Source organism: Pogona vitticeps, chromosome 1, assembly GCF_051106095.1.
Source record: "Pogona vitticeps strain Pit_001003342236 chromosome 1, PviZW2.1, whole genome shotgun sequence".
NCBI lineage: Eukaryota > Metazoa > Chordata > Lepidosauria > Squamata > Agamidae > Pogona > Pogona vitticeps.
The window spans coordinates 109,365,014-109,384,038 of record NC_135783.1 but is presented as its reverse complement, the minus strand read 5'-3'; the positions used below and the strand labels follow the sequence as shown (position 1 = coordinate 109,384,038).

General features: G+C 41.7%; 1 protein-coding gene and 1 long non-coding RNA gene across 2 annotated transcripts in view; one reads left to right on the top strand and one right to left on the bottom strand.

Annotated features, from left to right (window-relative positions):
• Positions 1 to 845: 845 nt before the first annotated feature.
• Positions 846 to 10,646, bottom strand: LOC140706959 (uncharacterized). The gene is made up of 3 exons (XR_012086934.2): positions 10,508 to 10,646; positions 3,887 to 3,943; positions 846 to 981 (listed from the first exon to the last, which is right to left on the bottom strand). It is a non-coding gene; the product is annotated as an uncharacterized LOC140706959 (long non-coding RNA).
• Positions 10,345 to 19,025, top strand: part of NT5E (5'-nucleotidase ecto) — a 36,535-nt gene continuing 27,854 nt past the window's right edge. Inside the window, exon 1 of the mRNA XM_072999060.2 lies at positions 10,345 to 10,754. Within this exon, the coding sequence (XP_072855161.2) occupies positions 10,392 to 10,754 (363 nt within the window). The 5' untranslated portion in view covers positions 10,345 to 10,391. The remainder of the gene's footprint in view (positions 10,755 to 19,025) is intronic.

Below are 19,025 nucleotides of genomic sequence, written 5' to 3'. Positions count from 1 at the left end.
TCTGTTAAAGATGAATATTTTGGTGGAATTTTTTTTCATTATCTTTCTTTTGCATCTACTGTTGCTTGCTTTTGGAGTAGATTGATTCTCTGCTGTTTTGCCTCAGCTTTTTGGAAGTAGTTTTGAAGGGTTCTTTAAGACTTTTGGAATGCAAAGGAACATGAGTGGTGAAAGACACTGAAAGAGGTTCTCCCATGTAAAATGAAAAAACCACTGCACAAATAATATGAAAACAGAAGAGACAAACACCAAAATAAAAATATTTTTGCCATGAACATCCTTGCTAGGTTCCTCTTCATGTCATATTCCAGACCCACATTACAGTTTAAAAAACCTATGCATATTTAAACATGCTTCAGTGGCACTTATTCCTGGGACACAAGGTTATAGTCCTAATGTTCAAATATTGTACTTCACACTTACCTGAAAGTTCCACACAGCATACTTTAATTCTGCTTAGGAAAATCTATTTGGGTCTTCCAGACCACATTTCTGGATATGCAGGAGGCTTCAGGGTAAAGATAAGCAGAATTCTGTGTGAATGATACTTGATTGCATCTTTTTTTCTCCTAGCAAGAACATACTCCAGTTTGATATGACAACACCATCACAGGTGCAGTTTAAGGAAAGGCATCTGGCTTATGCCTTTAAAAAAATATACTTTGGTACAGACCAATGACAGGTACTCTGTCCAAGAAAAACTAAGTCAAAGCCAAGCCAAGCCATGTACTTACATATTAAAATTGTCATATTTTTTGGTATTTTTCCCTTAAACTACAACATAAACACAAATATGAAATACATAAACCAAAATACAAATCGACTGTGCTCCCCACCACAGTAGTCGAGACCTCTTGCAGTGATCCTCTTCTTCCTCTATCTTTCTTCTTCTTCTTCCTTTATTGTCCTCTTCTCCAGAACTGCACTGATTCTCAATTAGGAGCTTTCCCTTTTCCTCTTGTTAGCACATATTTAAGAAATCTGCCCAATATATCATAGAAATTATTCTTTTTCATCTCTCCTTTCTTAACCTTTAAGTTACAAGTTAACTTATCATTTATAGCAATGTTCCATATTTCATTATACCATTCTTCCATTTGAAATGCAGACTTTGATTTCCAATTCCTAGCTATTATTAATCTGGCTGCTGTTAATAAATTGGTAGTACTTTCTCTAGTCATCTTATCATATTCCGCATTCTCAAATATTGATAACAAAGCTATCTCAGGATTAAAGCCACTGATGTGCCACTACAGTTATTATACTGTTCCTCAGCCCTGACCAGGTTGACCCAAATTTCATTCCTAGTTTTCATAAGATAAGTACCCCTCCACTTGCAGAGCATTTCAGGGAGCTCTAGAACTGGTTTTCCACATGTGTAATTTTCTTCAAAAGTGCTATGCAAGAAGTGCCAAGATTCAGTCCCTTCTCCCTGCCCTTTGCCACACACAAAATAGAGAAAGTGAAGTGGTGGAACTTCTGGTTCTCAGCCCCCTTCAGAAGTTTTGGACTTCGGTAAATTAATCTCTGGATTGTCACAAGTAGCTCAAGAACTACAGGAGACCTCATTAGGTATTGCAGTCAAGAAGTAACGTTGACAGATGTTTAGTTAGTGCTCAGGAGATAGTGTGTTCCTGAGAGAGGGTAGATTATTTCAGAGCATGACGTAATGCAGGCTGTTATCATAATCCAGAATGTACAGACATACAGTGCATATTTGTTAAGCAAACACCCAGTATTTTTCAAAGTAGAAGCAAAATACTGTAAAGAGTACTGCAAACCAAATAGGTAACTATTGTGGCGTGCTTTGTCCTTGGTGTATATTTTGGGGGGTTCTAAGCACTTTAAGTTCGGGACTCTGCTTCAGTGGAATAAATGAAGAGTTGTACTAAAGTGAGAGATCTAGAAAGTGAAATGGAGAATAAGTTTAAAGTTCTTGAAATAGTTGTTCTTATATATTCTGCATAGTTCTTGCTGTGTTTGCCCTAAAGCAAAGTTTCATGCTTATCTGTTATTAAATAAATCTTGAATACATGAACATCAAACATACCGCATTTTTCGCTCCATAAGACACACCTCTCCATAAGACGCACCAAATTTTTAGGAGAAGAAAACAGGAAAAAAATAATCTGTTTTCTTTTCCTAAAAATTGGTGCGCCTTATGGAGAAGTCCATCTTATGGAACACACCCTAGGACCCTTTGGAGGCTCCCCCAGCTCCCCCCCGGAGGCCAGAGGGGGCAAAATCACCACCTTCTGGGACTCTTCTGAAGCTTCCCAAGCCTCAAAAGAGTCCAACAAGGTGGTGGTTTTGCCCCCTCTGACCCCGGGGGGGCAGGGTGTCTCTAAAGGGACCTAGGGTGTGTTCCAGGATCCTTTAGGGCAGGGGTCTCAAACTGTGGCCCTCCAGATGTTCTTGGACTTCAAATCCCAGAAATCCTGGCCAGCAGAGGTGGTGCTGAAGGCTTCTGGGAGCTGTAGGCTAAGAACATCTGGAGGGCCACAGTTTGAGACCCCTGCTTTAGGGACTCACCCTGCCACCCCAGGGGGTCAGAGGGTGCGAAATCGCTACCTTCTGGGACTCTTCTGAGGCTTCCCAAGCCTCAAAAGAGTCCTAGAAGCTGGTGATTTCACCCGCACTGACCCCGTAGGGGGTGGGGGGAGAGGCACAAGGTCCTGGAAGGCTCACTCGGACCGTTGTGCCGCTTCCCCCACCCCCCATGGGGCCAGCGGGGGCGAAATTGCCAGCTTCTAGGACCTTTTCTGAGGCTTGAAAGGCTCAGAAAAGGTCCTAGAAGCTGGTGATTTCGCCCGCGCTGGCCCCATGGGGGTGGGGGGAGTGGCGCAAGGGTCCGAGTAAGCCTTCCCAGACCCTTGCGATGCTCCCCCACCTGGAAGCTGGCGATTTCGCCCATGCTGGCCCCGTGGGGGTGGGGGGAGCGGCGCAAGGGTCCGGGAAGGCTCACTCAGACCCTTGCGACACTCCCCCCCACAGGGCCAGTGGGGGTGAAATCGCCGCCTTCGCTCCATAAGACGCACAGACTCCCCCCCCCCCGCATTTTTTGGGGGGGAAGTGCGTCTTATGGAGCAAAAAATACGATATTTCTGATATGTTACTCTCAGTTCTGTTTCTTATACCTTTGTGGTATAATCCCCTTCTAAACTGAATAGTCATCTCTTTTAGTCTGCCACACCTCTGCTTGGAGCACTCCCTCTAGTTTTTCATGATGTCCTGGTTTAATGCTAACCTGTGGTTCAGTATTAAATTTATGAGCCCCAGGCTTGTGCATATGGTCTTCCTCCCTGATCCTCTGACACAGTTGCAAGGAGGCGATTATATGATTTTACTTCTGTTTTTAAGCTGTTAAACATACTGTTGCTTCTCAATCCAAGTAATGTCTGTTTTAACAGTTTTGCTGCATAAACAAGTCAAAATGGCTTGTTTTGCAAATCATTATTAAAGTGAACCATAGTATGTTGAGTCTAGACACAAATACTGTCTTTTAATGATGTAAGCCACCTTGGATCCTTTTTAAGGAGAGAGGTGGGGTAAAAATATTTTAAGTAAATAAATAAATAAAATCTTTTTCACATATGGGGGTCATTTACTTCTTTAAATATTAGTTTCCAAAATCTTTGTACTTTTTTGCATTCCCACCACATATGAAATTATGTACCAATTTCCTTCTCACATTTCCAACAGACATTCAGATAACTAGCATTAATTTTATTCAATTTTGTCAATGGCAGGGGAGATACCTTGATCATACTAAAATGGTCATAAATGTTTGTTTGCAAATATCTTAATTTTGTTAAATTTGCAAATACATTAATTTAGAGTGTTACATCATGACACTTTAAGCCTAGTATTTTCAAGATGCAATTACCCGGCATATTTTGTCCAGTTCTCACTCTTGGATGGTTTCAGCTTGCTTCATTTTTCTCTGTTGCCAGCCAAGAGATTACAAAACACAAGGAAAAACAACCGTATATTTTTTAAAAAGTTAATATGGAAGGCATGTTAAATTGAAACATATGGGGTTACAGACACACACAAAACCCCAAAAGTCTCCTATAATCTAAACTTGCGGCATCACCAGTGACAATTAAAAACAAACAAACTAGGTAGTGAAAAGAGCAGAGCATTGTGAACTTTATGAAAGGTTGTACCATAGTAAAACTGTTAATCTTTCAAGTGTTGAAAGACTCTCTGTAATTACTTGTGTGAGAGAGTTTCCCTTCCTACCTTGTTACATACTGTCTCAGGCATAACTTCAATTTCTGCCCACAAAATGTCTGGTCTTCATATCAGGAGTACCTAAGAGTACTCAAACTACAGATAAACAGTACGTGGAAAAGGACATTCAGTTGAGATGATGCAGATAGTTGAGACACAGTGAGTTCTGAAATGGAGGTTTTTTTCCATGATTTTTCTTAAGGTGGCCTTAAACTGCATGTAGCAATAGCTGGGGGAGGGGGAGATGGAGTATACTTGCACAGCAGTGCCACATACCCAATATTTTGGTTTCAAACTGTTTGCTTCCATATTACAGACTGATATGGAATCCCCTCCCTAGTCCCAGAGATATGGCTCATTATGACAAATGTATGTGGCAGAAAACGTTTGCATCTGCATACAGTGCAAATAGCTGCACCTGCTGGATTTCAGCCTGTCACCCTGCTAGAAAATAAGGTAGAATCCAAGAGAAAGGAAGGGACCTATAAGGCCATTGATTCCAATCTGCTGATCAATAAAGGTAAAGGTAAAGGTTCCCCTTGACATTTAGTCCAGCTGTGTCCGACTCTAGGGTGCGGTGCTCATACCCGTCTCCAAGCCGTAGACCCAGCGTTTGTCCGAAGACAGTTTCTGAGGTCACATGGCCATCGCAACTAGACACGAGTAGATAAATAGGTACCTTCCCACCGAGGTGGTACCTATTTATCTATTCGTATTTACATGCTTTTGAACTGCTAGGTTGGCAGGAGATCAATGCAGGAATCTAAATCAAAGCAGATCTGACAGATGGCTGTCCAGTTTTCTCTTGAATGCCCCCAATATTGGAGTACTCACAACTTCCTGAGATAATTGGTTCAACTGTTGTAGTGCTCTAACGGTTAAGAAGTCTTCCCTGACATTCAACCTAAATCTGGCTTCCTGTAGCTTGAGCCCATTATTGCATTTCTTGCATTCTGAGAAGATTGAAAACAGATTCTGCCCCTCCTCTGTATGATTAATTTTCAAGAATTTGAAAAGTGCTATCATATTTCCCCTCAGTCTTCTTTTCTCAGGGCTAAACATGTCCAGTTCTTTCAGTCTTTTTTCATAGGGCTTGGTTTCTAGTCCCCTGATGATCCTTGTTGCCCTCTTCTAAAACTGTTCCAGTTCATGGGAATCCTTCTTAAAGTGCAGTATCCAAAACTGGACACAGTATAGTTGAGGCCTAACCAGTTCTGAATAGAGGGGGAACTAGTACCTCATGGGATATGGAGACTAGACGCAGCCTACAATGTTGTCTTTTACAGAGACCTTTTCCTAATACTGAGACAAGATCTGGCACAGACAGTTAGGGGCTATAAAGCAAAGTCTGACCAAATTATATCAATCAGACTTCATGGAAATTATATAATTCAAGTATTTGGGCAGTGTTTCTTATAGATCAGCATTATTTTGGATTGCACACTGGACTACACAAAATACTGCCAAAATATCAAAACAAAATGGTCTTTGCAAGAAGCAACAGTCATTGAAAACTTTCATGGAACCACCTGGGAGATATAACCACAAACACTAAGAACTACAGCCTTGGCCGTGCGAATACTCTACAGGCTGATGTGGTATAGTTCTCTCTATACAGAACAGGTAGACACAGCAGTCAATGAAGTCTGTAGAATTGTTACCGGATGCCTGAAGCCAACTGCTATTGATTAAATCAGTTTCCTAGCAGGCATTAAAACCAGTGACATATGGTGACAGGTAGCAGCTAATAGTGAAAGCCTAAAAGCATCTACATCAAATGTACACCTGCTCTTTGACTTCCATCCTGACAGTCTCACATTAAAATCATGGAAATGTCTTTTGCAGAACATCTGTGCATCCTGAAGAAACATCAGAGGATGGCAAGACTGTGATGGGGAAAGGAAGAACCAGCCATGTTATAAAATGGACAGGACCCCAGGAAAATGTAACTCACATGGTCACATGGAGAACTGTGTTGCATTGAAGTCATTTAATAGGCTATAGTAGAGTTGACAGAATCAAAGTGAAGCTTTTTTGCACCAATGTAGTCCTTTGCAGAGAAGAGCAGCCCATGCCACATCTATGTAAATGTACTCTGATGCCCCTCAACATATACCATGGAAGACCTGATGCTAGCTGCTAAATGTTCTTAATGTTACCTGTTCTTCTGAGATCAACTCAGAAGAAAGGAATGGTTCCAATAATTGCACCATAGTATGAAAATTTTTAAGATAATTTTATCCAATATTAGCTGATATATTTATCATACTATGGTGCAACTATTGGAGCCATTCCTTTCTTCTGAGTTAATCTCTACCCATTTCTAACTGTATTTTTTTCTTCAGATTACACATTTTGTGCCCAGCTGTTGGGAAAAATTAAACTTAAATAGCTGGGGGGGGGGGAAACAAAGCACACAATATTCTTGGAAGGAAGGAAGAAAGGAACTGAAGCCCTCGGGACAGGGCTGGCTAATGTGATGATCATCAGATGGGGGAGGGGTCATAGAGATAAGAATAGGTTGTTCAGTTGATAATTAAAATCAGAAAGCTAAAAGGAAGGATGGAAAAGAACAACCTGACCCTGCAGTGATAGAGAACCTATAAAACCATGGCGTACAGGGCTGGACTCCTAGCAGGGTCACCCAAGGCGGAATGGCCATAATTTGAGACACCAGACTAAGATGCATCCACCCTCTTCAAGGCAGCTAAGGGCAGCAGTGGTAGCTGAAGGTGACACTGGTAGAGGAGGCAATGGCACTGATGCTCAAGCTAACTTTGGCTAGTACTGCACAAAAGACAGCAATGGTAAACCCCTGCTGAACATTCCTTACCATGAAAACCCTATGATGAGACAGTTTAAAATGAAAAAAGAGATAGTGCTGGAAGATGAGACTCCCAGGTTGGAAAACACTCAATCATCTACTGGGGAAGAGGAAGGGAAAAGTATGAATAGCTCTGTTGCTAATAACGTAACTAGATTAAAGCAGAAAGGACATCTAATGCCTGACGTGCGCAGAGCTGAAAGGAAAGTCTAATGTTGCACAACAAATACAATTGGAACATGGAATGTGAGAAGTATGCATCAAGGTAAACTGGGAACTGTAAAGCAAGACATGGAATATATAAACATTGCAATGTTTAGTGTCAGTGAATGAAAATGGACAGTATTTTCAGTCGGACAACTGCATAATGTTCTATGCTGGAAATCACAAATCCAGAAGAAATGGAGTGGCTCTAATATTGAGACAAGATGTGGCACATGCAGTTAGGGGCTATAAAGCAAAGTCATACCAAATAATATCAATTGGACTTCATGGAAATTATATCATTCAAGTCAATGCTCCAACTACTAATGCCGGAGATGAAATTGAAAGCTTTTATGCAAGACTTATAATCATAGGCGACTGGAATGCAAAGGTAGGGAACAAAGTAGAACCAAATATATTTGGAAAATTTGGTCTAAGGGTCAGAAACAAAGTAGGAGAGTGATTTGTTCTGCAAAGCCAACAATTTGTTTATCTGATACATGCTTCAAGCAACCAAACAGAAGACTGTATATATGGACATTACCAGACAGATAATATTGATTGTGTAATTGGAAGCAAGGTTTGGAGCTGTATTCTCTCTGCCAAAGTAAGTCCAGGAGCCAACAGTGGTACTGATCATGAACCGCTAATGTCCAACATTAGAATACAGCTGGAAAAGAATACTAAAAGAATCCTAGTGCCAAAATATTATTTAAACAACATAACTATTGAATTTAAAGTCTACATTTTGAACATATTTGCTTTACTGACCATGAATCTGAAGAACTGTGCACTGAAACCAGAAATATTAGAGAATAATACAAAAATACAATTCTTGTAGTAAAAAATAAAATAAAAACCTAGATGAATGATGGAATGTTTTACATTGTAAAAGACAGATGAGAAGCAAAAGTAAAAGGTGACAGAAACAGGATCAGAGTTCTAAATGCAGTTTTTAAGTGACTGTCACATAGAGACAGAGAAAACTATTACAATAACCAGTGCTAAGAAACTGAGAAGAACAAGAAAAGGGGGGGGAGAAGAATCTCCTCCAGAAGATCCAAGAAATCAAAGGGAAATTCAAGCCTATATTAAGAATGTTGAATGACCAACAGGGAGGCACACAGTCTGACCAGAAGAAAATAGAAAAGATATTACGGAGTATAATGATGAATATAGAAAAAAGGACGACAGACTATTTGAAGATGAATCTTATGATGAAGAATCTGCAGTTCTAGAAAGTGAAGTGAAAGTTGCTCTGAAAGCATTAGGAAGAAGTAAATCACCAGGGTAGATGGAATACCAATAGAACTCTTTCCAGCCACAGAGACTGGATCTGTCAAGAATATACAAACAAATATTTTAAAAAATTAAAACAATGGCCCACAGACTGGAAACATTCTCTCTCCTAGTGTTTTATCCAATTGTTGAAAGTTTCCCTCTTTGTAAAATGGTTTTTATTATTGTTGTTCCCTTTGTTGTGAACCGCCTAGAGTGGTCAATTGACTAGATAGGCGGGATATAAATAAAATAAATAAAAATAAATAAAAAATACATTTGAATCCCCCAAAAAAGGAGATGCCAAGGAGTGCAGAAATATAGAACCATTGCTTTAACTTCCCACGCAAACAAATTGATGCTCAAGGTGTTGAGCTCAAGGTGCTCAAGGAAGAGCTATTTGAGATCATATTGGAAATTTCTGCTGGCTACTGAAGTGCACCAAAATTTTTCAGAAGATTAATCTATGCTTTATAGACAACAGAAGAACCTTTGACTGTGTAGATCATGAGAATCTGTGGGTTGTCCTGAAACAGGTGTGCCTCAATGGGTGTGATTATCCTGATGCATAACCTGTACTGTGGACACAAGTTATCATTACAACTGAATATGGAGAGAGAGAAATGTTTCCCAAAGGCAAAGGGGTCAGACAAGGGTGCCCTGTACAGTATTCCCCTATCTGTTCAATATGCAGAACATTTCATACAGAAAGCCAGACTAGATTCAGAAAAAGGAGGACTGAAAGTTGGTGGAAGAAAGACTAATAATTTAAGATATTCAGATAATACCATCCTAATGGCAAAAAGAAACAATGACTTGGATCATTTTAGTGAAAGTGTGAAACGAAAGCCAAAGCAGGACTGCAGTTGGAAGTAGACAAAAATTGTGACTACAGAGGAAATACAAAATTCTATGCTTGACAAGGAAGAAATTGAAGTGGTTAGAGATGCATACATCTTGGTTCAACTATTAATCCAAAATGAGATAGCAGACAAGAAATCTGAAGAAGCCTGAGGCTCAGAAGGGCAACAATGAAGGAATCAGAAAAGATAATGAAGTTTCAGGATATGTCACTGGAGACCAAGACCAACAGCATCCACACTATCCTATTCCAGATCACTGTATGTGGGTGTGGAAGCTGGAAAGTAGAGAAATTTGTGAGGAAAATATTGATTGGTTTGAAATATGGTGCTGAAGGATTGGTTTGTGGCTATCCTGGAGTCTGGACTGCCAAAATGAGAAGCAAGTGGAATTCATATCAAATAATGTCTAAACTATCTCTGGAGGCAAAAATGAAACTGAGGTTGTTCTATTGTGGGGTCATCACGAGAAGGCAGGATCTCTGTAAAAGACAATAATGCTGGGAAAGGTCGAAGGCAGCAGGAAAAGATCAAATATGAGCCTTGAATTTAGAAATGCTGAGCGGAGAGGCTGAAGACACAACATTTTGGAGATCGCTCATTCACAGGACCGCCATAAATCAGAGGCGACTTTGACAGCAAGTAACAACACCAACAAACGTGGAACTCGACAGAAATAACGGTTTTCGGAAGGCATTCAAGATAGGTACACACATTCGTGTGTTTCAAGCACCACCACCACCACCCCAGGCAGAGGGAAAAGAACCAGGACGGCCAGAGTTCCTCTCCGGGCAGGCTGAGTAAGGCTGGGAGGAGTAGCCCAGGGAGGCTCGAAGGGTGCCACGAGCACCATCAAACGGGGAGGGGGGGCGTTCCGATTCAAGCGGGCGGGACTCGTCCCGCTCCTCCCTCCCTCGCCCGCCCGCCCGCGGGGCTGAGAGCCCAAAGCGGCCCCGGTGGCCACCGCCGCCCTCAGTGGCGCCGGGACCATGCAGGGCGCGAGGCGGCCGCGCGAGGCGCCCAGGGGCGCGCGCAGGCTGGCCGCCCTCCTGGCGCTGCTTTGCGCCTTTTTCTCGGCCGCCCGCGGCGGCTCCTTCCAGCTCACCATCCTGCACACCAACGACGTGCACGCCCGCGTGGAGGAGACCAGCCGCGACTCCGGCAAGTGCGCTGGCCAGGACTGCTACGGCGGCGTGGCGCGCAGGGCCACCAAGATCCGGGAGATCCGCGCCACGCACGACAACGTGCTGCTCCTCGACGCCGGCGACCAGTACCAGGGCACCGTCTGGTTCAGCTACTTCAAAGGGCGCGAGGTGGTGCGCTTCATGAACCTCCTGGGCTACGACGCCATGGTGAGCGGGGGGGGGGGGCAGTGCGGGTGGGGGGAAGCTCACGCGTGCCCTAAAGGAGAGAGGAACGAGAGCAGCTGCTGTGGCCCGCGGCGAAGCGTGAGGGCTTTCCCTCCACCCGGTGAGAAACCTCGTTCCGGGACCAGCTGCCCCTGGCGCCCTCATGCCCCAGCCATGCCCGCGCTGCTTCCCATTCTTGTGAGAAGCTGCACCTGAGGAGTCCGCGCTTCAGGGCGCACGGCCGCCGGGGCGCGCTTTCCTCCTCATAGACGTGCCTGGCCTGGGTTGGGGCTACAGGGGACACCACGGGCGCTTACCCCTCCTGTTCATTCTCGGGCTACTGATCCGGAGCAGTTTGCACTCTGTTCATCCCAACCCGTTGTTGTTGATTTTTAAAAGACCACTTGCTGATTCCAAATGAGTGTCCTCTCTGGTTTGGATCTGGCCCTGAGAAAGGATTCGAGCACGTCCTGGGAATGTGCAGCCCTCCAGATGTTGCTGGAGTGCAACACCCCTCCGCCCTGGCCAACATCGTCCTTAGTGAGAGATGGCCAAAGGGACAGGAGAAACAGCACGTGATAATGAGTTAAGAATAACTGAATTTACCTTTGAACGTTGTTTTGTAAAGAGGGCTGTGGTTAGTTGGGAAGGAAAATGACAGTAGTTAACAGCCTATTTAGTAGTCGTACAGTATTTCACATTTGGCAGTGGCTTAAGAACCCTTGACTAATATTTAACTCGTTGAGATTCAGTTCAGCAGCAGGTATGATTACACACAAGGGAAATACATTTTTATCCACTGTGTGTTCACCGTTCATCAAATCAGCTTTCTCTGAGTGAATCTGCTGGAGTCTGCCCTCTCATTATCAGCTCAGCAGGCCCTAAAAGTAATATCTTTGTTTAGTCACCAGCTTGTACTTGTATTTACCAAGTTTTAAAATTGATTTTACACAATCCCTAGATGCCTTTGAAAACAAATGTGCTGTTTCAGTTGTTAATTTAGGAATGGTAGGATTTTACTGAGATGACAGGATACAAATGCTTAATTGAAAATGTTTAAACATGTGGCATTAAAAGGCTGGTGCAATTAGGACAGTGTTTGGTAGGGTGCTGAAGAGCGTGTTTGGAACTCCTTCTGGGCTGCTTCAAACATTTTCCATTGGCAAATGCATGTTTTCCATTGTGTGTGTTTTCCTTGCTATGCTTACATGCAAGGGTCATTCTGATGTACATGCATTAGACTTCATGATGTATATACACAATGTGTACACATGCAGAGTTGTGCTTTGTTGTCATGTGCAAAGATACTTTTTACACGTGCTTTACATATGTGAAGCACCTTATGGCTGACTGGTTTGCATTCACAGTCAAACTGAATTCACATCATATTTGGAATGAACTTGTTGAAGGTTTATTGGCTCCTTTCTTCTGAGATCCTCTGTGGAATCTCTGATGCAGTGTACCTATAAAAATTATTAAAAACTCTTTATTATTAAAGAGACCGGAAAAACCCACAACAACCATTAAAAACCTGGTAATTCAGACAGGCTTTCTCAATTCTAAAAACACTATGATGCAACAGTGCCTCCAATAACTTAACATCTAACCTATCACCATGTTTTTCACTTTACAGTATTTTCTTTGTTATGTTCTACTGTGTATTTTTATTGCAATTTGTTTTGTACCTTTTAAAATTTAATGGGTGTTGTCAAGCTCCCTGTTATTATGTTATTGTTGTCGTTGTAAACTGCCCAGAGTGGACTTGGCTGCCAGATGGGTGGTATAAAAATCAAATCAATCAATCAATCAATCCAACAGCTCCCAGTGGCTCTCACTACAGGTGTTGGATATGACATGTAAGGTTTACAGGTACTTGCAACATCCTGTATGCATGCAAATGCAAGAGTAGGCAGTACCTTTATAGACGGCTTAAAAATATTTGTCAATCTGCAAACTTTGAACATGCATGTTAGGAACACTCACTTCATCGAGTGTGTAGCACGGTGAAGAATTTAAAGTCCAGAAGTTCAAGGCAAGATGGATTTTGCCAGGAAAGTTACTCTTATATGTGAAGTCCAAATGTTCTTGGGAAGATAGATTTCTCCAGGCACATCTTTTTAAGATGTAAATCAGGAAAAAGGCAGGCTGCATTAGAGCTGTTGTTTTAAAGTTATAGCAGAGGCAGCTGTAGGTTGAATGTCACACCCCAGTTCTTCAAACAAAAAGGCACACCCCTTCCACTTTGGCATTTCTTTGAAACATACATGTTTCTGCTTAGGCAAGGAGCGAGGTTGACACAGAAAGCCTGAGTCCTCCCATCTGAGAACTGAGGTGGTAATTTAGTAAACCCACTAGGTCTAGCCAATTGGGGTCAGATTGAAGTCAAAATATTATCATCTAATAGTTGTAGTCCTGCTCTGCTGATGCTGAGAATCCATGTGTCTTCTTGTTGATATGGGTGGTGGCGGCTGGTATCTTTGTAATACCATTGAAATAAAAGGAAGCCATGTAGTCAATACAAAATATAAATGTAAGAGTAGGCGATAACTTTATAGACTACTGAAAAAGCATCATACAATCTTCAAGTTTTCATGAATCAGGATCATCAGGTGTATAGCTGTGTGAAGAATTTAAAGTCCAAAAGTTAATGACAGGATAGAATTTATCTGGAAAGTTGCTCTTAGGTATAAAGTCCAGACGTTCTTTGCAAGAGGGATTTTGCCAGGAATGTCAGCATACATGTCACTGCATCTCCTTGCCATGGGATAATATATTACAGCCAGTTTGGTTGTCCTTGGGTAACAGGAATTTCAGAACCCATGGATTTAATCCTTTAACCCCCAAATTATTGATTTATATATTTATTACGGAGGTGTCAAATTTCATCTTGGACCGCATCGGTATTATGGTTGCCCTCAAAGGGCCGGTTGTATCTGTAAGACTATATAAAGGTATCTAGTCTTTATATCTATACTACAAAGAGTAGTACCAGTCTAGCAGTTCGAAAGTGCGTAAATGTGAGTAGATAAACAGGTACCACCACGGTGGGAAGGTAACAGTGTTCTGTGTCTAGTCGCGCTGGTCACATGTCCATGGAAACTGTCTACAGACAAATGCTGGCTCTACGGCTTGGAAACGGGGATAAGCCCCCTAGAGTCGGACACGACAACTAAATGTCAAGGGGAACCTTTACCTTTACTTTTTACAAAGAGCTCAGTGGTATATTCTTAAGATACACTTGTTTTAAAATGGCATGGGCAACCCTTTCAAGAATCACAGTCCTCACAGAAATAAAGCAGCAAATGCATTGGTTTTCTTATAGCCCAAATGGTTACAAAACTGTTCTCAGAACAGAGCAGCAGAAACAGACAGATCTTGAAAAACCAGAATGTTTTTTTGAACGTTTCTACCAAGAGGAAGTAGTAAATGAAAAATACGCATTCACTTAGAATCCAGAGAGTGACATATCTACCCCGCTACTATTCATCGTCTGCAGAAAATGGGAAAGCAAAGTGATCTAGTACACAAAAAAAACTGGAAGTGAAAGATATAAATTCAAGGCCCACATTTCCCAATTCCTCTTCATGTCACCTTGGCTAAATTACTCATTTCCAATGATTTCCCATTTGCAACTGGTATACTAAGAGATGACCATGTGGGCCTGAAGTATTTGTTCCTCACTCTAATCTCCACCATGCTATTACTGTCACTTTGGAGCCTTCTGGCCAGAATTTTTATGATCTTGCCATCCTTCAAGACGCTGGCTGTTATTTGATTCATGATCAGAAATACCACCTTTGCGGACAGCTGCTAGAATTCCCTAGCCTATGTGGCTCAGAAATTCTAATTGCTGGTAGTTTAAAAAAAAGCTTTCAAAGTGCTGTGATTGGACAATTAACATTACCTTTCTCACTTTTCCCATTAAACTAGAGAAGCTCCTATTTATTTCACATTTTAAAAATAATGTTTCAAAATCAATGTAAATTAATTTTCCATCTGATGAAATACAGATTTATCACTACATCTGTGTGTCCACGGCTCGTTTTAAGGGTCTGAAATAAGATCCAATTCATTACTCAATATTTGCCAATATATAATCCCAAATTACCAGGACATAAACATGCAGATATATCTCAGGCACAGTTCTTTTGCTGATGACTTTTCACAGAAGTCCTTTTTTCCCTTGTTATGCTTCTAAGTACTGTAGTCTTGTCGTTTTTTTAAAAAGCAATCCAATGCTTTGCTTTGTTATAACGTGGTAATTTCTCTTTTTTTAACCTTAGATATTAGGGTGGGGAAGTTGTGATCACACCAGTGCTGAACATCAGATTAATTGATTCTGATGTTGCCTGGGCCTCGGGATCATGGCCCACGGAGGGCATGGGGAGGTGAGCCACACCTGTGCCAAGGCACGCAGTGGCAGCGTTTCCTCCTTTTCCTCTGTCCTTAGAGGGTGGGTGGATCAGGGCTCTGACGGCAATGAATGCGAGGCACTCGGCAGCCAGGTAGTCCAGGCTGTACATCGAGGGTGGCTGAGACCCATGCTTCTCCATGCGACTGTGTACCCCCAAGGGCACACCTGTCCTCAATGGATGGATGGAGAAGCCACCGACCAGGTTGGGGACCCCTGGTATACTGCACAGTAGCAGGGGGCCTGGACCCTACAACACTGTGAGGGCCACATGAAACAGCCCACTGAGCCAGATTTGGCCCGCAGGCCTTGAGTTTGACACATGTGATTCAGTATGTTTTATACCACTTTCTTGTAATCTAATTCATGAAGTATTTATTGTGTCAAGGAGTTCAAAACTGTTGCCTGTGAAAGCATAAAGGCAAACATTTGGCAGTACACGCTCAAATCCTATTCAGGAAGAAGACATTCTTCAGATGCAGTCTGTTTGCTCTTGAGCCACTGGAGGGGTTTTGGCTGTACTGTTCTGCTGGCACAGTGCAATTCCCCTCCAACTTTAGCTAGTCTCCAGCTCCTCACCAAGGCATGTTGCTGGCTAAGACCAACATGAACTCTCTTATTTAGCTGGTTTCTTGGACCTAATGTGGAATATCCAAAGGGCAAAAAGCACTTACAATTTTCCTATGATGTGGATATCCACTTATGTAGAAGGGAGGCACAGAATGAGAGCATAATTAGCCTATTTGGTTAGCTTTGTCGGCTTCTCCAAATTTTATTCATGCATTTGCTATGTGTACAGTTGGGATGTTTCACGAAGGATCAAGCAGAAATGGCTTAGAATGGCTTCTCTAGTGGCTGTATCTGGGCATAAGAGTTGTACATCTCTGGTTTTAATATGACATCCCCTTGTACGTGGGATCTTAAACTGGTCTAATACAGTGGTGCCTTGCTTAACAATTACCTCATTAAATGACAAAACTGCTTTACGATGAAGTTTTTGTGATCACTATTGTGATCGCAAAATGATGTTCCTATGGGGAAAAATCGCTTAATGATTATCATTTCCCTGCTTCGGGAACCAATTTTTTGCTAGACGACTATTTTTAAACAGCTGATTGGCGGCTCTAAAATGGCTGCCTGCTGTGCAAAATGGCTCCCTGCTGTGCTTTAGGACGGATTCCTCGCTTTACAGGCACCGGAAAATGGCCGCCCTATGGAGGATCTTCGCAAAATGAGCAGGTATTTCGCCCATTGGAACACATTGAACTGGTTTTCAATGCATTTCAATTGGTTTTTTAATTTCACTTGACAAGGATTTCGCTTAACAGCGATTTGAACGGAATGAATTGTCCTCGTCAAGCGAGGCATCACTGTATTGGATGCATCCAGATATATTCATGCTTATAGCAAATGTGTTGAAATCAGTGAGACAAGTGAGTCATGATTAACTTAAGCTCTACTGATTTCAATGAATCTACTCTATGTGTGTCTGAAGTCTGGAATCAACCCTTTACAGTGGTGCCTCGTTTAACGAGCGCACTGTTTAACGACGAATCCGCATAGCGATGTCGCTTTTGTGATCGCAAAAGCGATTGCATTGCGATGTTTAGATAGGCAAAAACTCGCATTGCGATGATCGGTAAGCGTTTCGCTTACCAATCTTCGCATTGCAATGTTTTTACAACAGCTGATTGGCGGTTCCAAAATGGCCACCGAGTGCCCAAAATGGCCGCCGCAAGTGTTTTCATGCCCTGCCCTCGCTTACCGAGGGCGCGAAAATGGTGGCGCTATGGAGGAACTTCGCTGAACTGTGAGTTTGGGCCCCATAGGAACACATTAAACTAAGTTTAATGAGTTCCTATGGGGCTTTTCGATCCGTTTAGCGATGTTTTTGCATAGCGACAATTAATCCGGAACGGAATAACGTCGCTATGCGGGGCACCACTGTAATTATAATGGCTGTTGAAATGTCAGTGTGCTCAAGATGAAGTGCACAAGGGATTTGCATGATTTGGTCAGTATCCATCATGAGACTGGTCATGTGCTGTTTGCAAGCCGTTCATGTAATGGACACCACAAAATTGTGCAAACAGCTTGTGTGATTAACATTGTGCATGCTGCTACTGAAATAAGATCCACTGTTCTCTTTCTATGTTAAAACATATTATCAAGACCTACTCAGCGCCAAAACCCATTGCAGTCATTTCTTGCCTTAATCCTGAATCACTCTACCATTGGCAAGGTGCTAAGAATTGTATCACCAGGGGTATCATGAAAAGATACCTTTAATCTTGATAACAAGAGGCAGCCATGATATGATAACCTTCCTGAAGTTAAGCAATTGAAAACTGAATAGGGAAAAGCCCCAGTAAGGGTATCTCGAAGTTAAGCAACTCAGACTTGGATAGGAGGCAGCTTGGGAAGAGCCCCACAAAGGATATTTTGAAGAATACCTGGCTTGCAATGGTACAGACACATACAAACAGACACGCATTACTGAATGGAAGAAGGAATCCATAATTGAGTAGTAGAACTCAGTGATAGAATTAACTGTAGATATAGAGGGAATAAGAGAGATACTAGGAGGAGAAGGAATTACTTGATTAAATGAAAGACAGGTAACTGGATCAAGGAATTGGGGAAGGGAAGGGAAGGAGAATATAGGGGGATGACTAAATATGAAGCAATTATTGAAAAGAGGGAAGAGATGGATGATAATATCCAAAGAAAAGGAATAATAAATGTAATATATAAGATGTTAATAGAGAATGAATATAAAACAGATATGGCAAGGAGATTTAAATAAAGAAATCAGTGAAGAGGTATTAAGAGGATCTGGGGGGAAAGAATAATAAAAAATATAGCAGTTATTGTAAAGGAAAACTGTTATAAAGTAATATGGAGATAGTTTTTAACACCAATGATGTTGAATACATTGAATAAAGAGTTATCTATATGCTGGAGATGTAAAAAAAGGGAGGGGGAACATACTATCATATGTGTTGGGCAGGTGAAGAGAGACAGAAGGAATGGATGGTTATATTTAATGAGAATAAAGACATTCTAGGGACAGATATACAAATATGTCCAATGTTAGCATTGTTAAATATATTTGGAAACTGGCAATTAGATGGGGGGGAATGGAACTAATTGTTATTATGTTACAACAGCAGCTAGGTTGCTCTTTGCAAGGAATTGGAAAAATAATAATCAGTTGATGTTAGAAGAATCGTATAATAAGATGTGGAATCTAGCTACTAACAATAAATTAACTTCAAATTGAAAGTTAGAAAAAGATTGTTGAAGGAAAATAGTTTTAATGGGATTTGGAGCCCTTATCTAAAATACGTATTTACATAACATAAAGGTTAGAAGCATAGACACTCTCTCTCTCTCTCTCTCTCTCTCTCTCTCTCTCTGTGTGTGTGTGTGTGTGTGTGTGTGTATTCTCGGTGGTGGGTTATACTGTATATTTGAGTTGTGATTCTATTTGTCATTTATGTTTTTTTATTATATTAAAAAAATAAAAACAGAATTATCTGCATGCAGTAACTGTGAAATACTATAGAGCTGATGATGCTAATCAGAGTAGCCAGTACAAGATCCAGTAAATAACCAGTATGTTATATATGTCATATTCTTTGATCTGGAGGCTATGCATCGTGAATTGGTTAAAACAAGCAGAAAGTAGCCATTTTGGAGTTTATTAGTGGAGATCTCATTTCTCACTCACCTCCAAGTGTGGTGACTCAGAACTCCAACAGAGGAGTTGGTTTGGAACAAGACTTTTGGGGCACTCCAGTACAGTACTGAAAACAGTGGAGGAATTGACATTGAATGCAACTTGCATGAAAGGAAGGTGG